This window comes from Nicotiana attenuata, unplaced genomic scaffold (assembly GCF_001879085.1).
Source record: "Nicotiana attenuata strain UT unplaced genomic scaffold, NIATTr2, whole genome shotgun sequence".
Classification (NCBI taxonomy): Eukaryota; Viridiplantae; Streptophyta; class Magnoliopsida; order Solanales; family Solanaceae; genus Nicotiana; species Nicotiana attenuata.
In genome coordinates this window covers 68,916-73,268 of record NW_017671910.1, presented here as the reverse complement: position 1 = coordinate 73,268, position 4,353 = coordinate 68,916, and the positions used below count along the sequence as shown (strand labels likewise).

At 36.3% G+C, this 4,353-nt stretch overlaps 1 protein-coding gene across 1 annotated transcript; it reads right to left on the bottom strand.

Moving 5' to 3' along the window:
- Positions 1-2,288: 2,288 nt before the first annotated feature.
- Positions 2,289-3,677, bottom strand: LOC109210852 (dCTP pyrophosphatase 1-like). Its single transcript, XM_019374324.1, has 2 exons — positions 3,481-3,677; positions 2,289-2,708 (listed from the first exon to the last, which is right to left on the bottom strand). The coding sequence occupies exons 1-2, from the start codon at positions 3,619-3,621 to the stop codon at positions 2,481-2,483; spliced, it is 369 nt and encodes a 122-aa protein (XP_019229869.1). The 5' UTR covers positions 3,622-3,677; the 3' UTR covers positions 2,289-2,480.
- Positions 3,678-4,353: the final 676 nt, after the last annotated feature.

The following is a 4,353-nucleotide window of genomic DNA, read 5'->3' as shown; positions in this document are numbered from 1 at the left end:
GTGAGGATATAACAATGGCAGTGATGGAATTCTTTGAAACAGCACATATGCATAAACCTATCAACTGTACAGCAATAACCTTAGTGCCTAAAGTCAGAAATCCTGTGAGTGTTAAAGAATATAGACCTATCTCATGCTGCACAGTTCTATACAAACTGATCTCCAAGGTTATAACCAAGAGATTGCAGAAAGTTATGGATGATTTAGTTGACAACACACAATCAGCTTTTGTGCCTGGAAGAGTGATAACTGATAACATAATTCTAAGCCATGAACTAGTGAAAGGCTATGGAAGGAGAGGAGTATCACCCAGATGTATGATGAAACTGGATATGCAGAAAGCCTATGACTCCATTGAATGGCCATTCATGGAACAAGTTCTGAATGCACTGGCTTTCCCAGACAAATTTGTGAAATGGATTATGACATGCATGGAGACTGTTACTTATACTGTGATGATAAATGGAAACCTGACAAAACCATTTGATGCCAAGAAGGGGTTAAGGCAAGGAGACCCTATGTCTCCATTTTTGTTTGTGCTGGCAATGGAGTACTTAACAAGAAGCCTCAAAACACTGAACCAGATCCCAGATTTCAACTACCATCCCAAGTGTGCAAAGATGAAAATCTTGCAGCTTGGATTTGCTGATGACCTTTTATTGTTTTGCAGGGGTGATATAGGTTCAATAAAGCTTTTGTTCCAATGCTTCATGGAGTTCTCAAATGCTTCTGGACTGGTGATCAATAAACACAAGAGTTCTATCTTCTTTGGTGGAGTATCACAAGCTGATCAGGTGGGAATCCTAGAGTTTCTAGGAATTCAAAAGGGTGAGCTACCAGTAAGGTATCTAGGTGCCCCATTAAGCTCAAAAAGAATATCCATAGCCCAGTGCCAACCTCTAATTGACAAGATAATGGGAAGAATAGAGTCATGGACTGCCAAATTTCTGTCTTATGCTGGCAGAGTCCAACTGATAAAGAGTGTGTTATTTTCTATACAGACATACTGGGCACAAATCTTTGTATTGCCTAAAAAGATCACAAAGTTAATTGAAGCAATGTGTAGAAGTTTTTTGTGGACAGGAGAGGGAAGTATATCAAAAAAGGCTCTACTGGCATGGGAGAAAGTTTGCTTACCTAAATCTGCAGGAGGCTTCAACATTATGAATATAGCTATGTGGAACAAGTCTGCCATCTGCAAACAATTCTGGAATTTGTGCAAGGAGAAAAAGAAACTGTGGATCCAGTGGATACACAGCTATTACATCAAAGGAAGGCACATATGGGATGTTCAACTGAAACAAGCATCTTGGATGGTGAATAAGATCATAAAAGCAAAGGAGACATTCATGGAGGCAGGGCTCAGCTATGAAGATATCATGAATATGCAAAGCTGCTCAATTAAAAACATATATCACAGGCTGCGTGGAAGATTTGAGAAAGTTAGTTGGAGAAGGGTAGTCTGCCATAATACAGGATGCCCAAGATGGACATTTATACTAACTGTGGCAGCTCATGGGAAGCTATACACAAAGGATAGATTGCAGAAGTGGGGAATGCAGGTGTATCAGGAATGTGTCTTGTGCAAGCAAGCCAATGAAACTATACAGCACTTGTTCTTTGAATGCACATATGCAAAAGCATTGTGGAGCACACTGTTAGCATGGCAAGGAATTAGAAGACCTGTAGCTGGTTGGGATGAAGAACTACGATGGGCTGAGAAGAAGACTAAAAGGAAAACAGCTGCTGCAGAGTTGTACAAAATGACAGTAGCAGCAACAGTATACCATGTTTGGCAAGAAAGGAATACTAGAATTTTTCAAGCAAAGGTGACAGGTTGGGAAGCAGTAAGTAAGAAGATCATTCAAGAGCTACATTGTCGAAGTACCAAACATACAGTGGGAATGCTACATAGACTAGATTGGTACCCAGTGTAATAGTTAGATACAAGTGTAAATAACAGTTCATGGGGAGGGGTGTGATGTATAGGAAAAACGTATCTTGTAAGGGTTTGATTTACTTGTAAATATTTTCCCTGGTAATACAAAAGATTTAATTACCAAAAAAGAAAACATAGATTTATGATTTTGAAAGTAACTCAATAAAACTTTTAGAGCAAGTCAAATCAGGGCGGAGCTAGAGTATCGGGAGCGGGTTCGGCCGAACCCAATAGCTTTGATTTAAACCTTGTATTTGTCTTTAAAAAAAAGTCTATTGAATATGTACAAATTATTACTTAAAAGGATTAGAATACCGAACCCACAAGATTGAAATCCTAGCTCCGGCTCTGAGTCAAATACACCATATTCAAGCTATAAAACTTAAGTTATTATACAAACAGATTCTCGTTCGCCTGCCTTTAAACTCTCACAGATACCTCATACATAGGGAAAGGGGAGAAACTAGAACAAAATGGAAATCTTGGTTAATTAAGATGCCTACAACAATTGGCAATACATTAAAACTTGTATTTGTGAGAATTAAGTAGATTTAGTAATAGGGTATTTTTGAGCATTCTTGAGAATCTTGGTAAGAGCTGCTTGACCTAAATCAAGTCCACAAACATCAGCAAGCTGAACCAGATATAGCAAAACATCAGACAATTCCTCCTCCAAATGTTCCTTATCATCTGATGTCCAGTTAGGTAGTCCTCTTTCAACTTCCCCTTTCCACTGGAATATCTCTGATAGCTCTCCCACTTCTCCAACCTGGTCCAACAATTACAAGATAGAGTAATAGACTATAAGTTTCTTATAATATAAAGTACAGACACACGTCTCTATAACAACTATACCATATAATAACACTTCATTATAATGGCCAAATTTTCTTTGGAACCACTCTTCATGTTATGTTATAATATAATAAATGTTCTCTATAACAACACTTCACCATAGTAGTAAAAAAGAAAAACGAAGCAAACGAGCCTGTTATAGAGAGGTTTGACTGTATTCTATATATAGACAAAGACACAAAGTTAGATCTATGATAGATTCTGCGGGTTTAACTAAACTCATTACGGAGTATTTTCTATTCACACAATGTGACCAAAGCAAATTTAAGGGGTATTATCCCTTGTAGCCCGCGCCAGAAACTATTAATATTTGGTAGCCAAAAAAGTGTATAAAATTTGTATATAACATACATAATGTGTATATATATATATACAAAAAATATACAAATTTTATATATTTTTTCGGCTATTATTTTTACAGCGGCTATACAGTGTCATTTTCCCATTTCACATATTTGGTCCATGAAAAAGAATTAGGTATGCACATGGATGGCGTGTTGAGACATGATATATACTCAAATACCATGTTTGAAATTGTGTGATCTACTCATTCAATTAAAGGCTTAGGAAATGGTCACATAATATTATCATACATACGCAAAAAAATAAACTAAATGTATACATATAATAAGATCACACTGATTATGAATTTATCGACATTTTTTTAGGCATGTTAGGAGGCTTACCAAAGCTAGAAGAAGGTTTCTAGGACTGTGATACTGATCCCAACCTCTAACTCTGGCAAATTCTGCAAGCCTATCTCTAAGCTCCCGAAGAGAGACATCCTTCATTACCTTCCTACTATATTCATAGGAATTATTCTCCATCTTCTCTTATTTGTGTAGTAGCAGTAGTTCATGTTTCACTGTCTCCTTATCTCACTACTTATAGACAATCATCTATTGCTATGTATGTTTTATTTTTTTTTCAAATTATTATTATTTTTAAGATGGTGGGGTTTTAGGAGATATGACTAGCTGAGTTTGTTGCCATCATATGTTAAACTACTACTCCCTTCGGTCCAAAATAAGTGAGTTTTTGGATGTTTTCACACAAATTAAGAAATTCACCTTTTAGCATTAATTAGCAATGGAATTGACCATATTAACCTTTACTATCTCACATAAACATTCCTAACAGATATTCCAACACCATTTACTTCAAGGACAATGTAGGAAGAAAATAATTAATTCATTCTTGAAATCTGAAAAAATCACTTATTTTGGACCACAAGAAAAATGCCAAAAAATCACTTATTTTGGACCGGAAGGAGTACTATTTAGTTAGTGGAGGGGCCTTATTCAGTACAATAATCACGTGAGATATGGTAAAGATGTTTCTGTGTTTTTTTATTCCATGACTTGATATCACTCACTCTCATCACCTTCCTCAATTTGCAAGGAAAATAGGTTTCCTATTGGTCTACTATGGGACAATTCCTTTTTCCACGTTAAATCTCTGTCAGATCTCACCTACACTTGCTTTTAATCTTCCCCTAGCCTTTTATTTTGGATTTATCTCCTTCAACTTGTTGGGAGGTGGTAATTGAGTTTATTTTG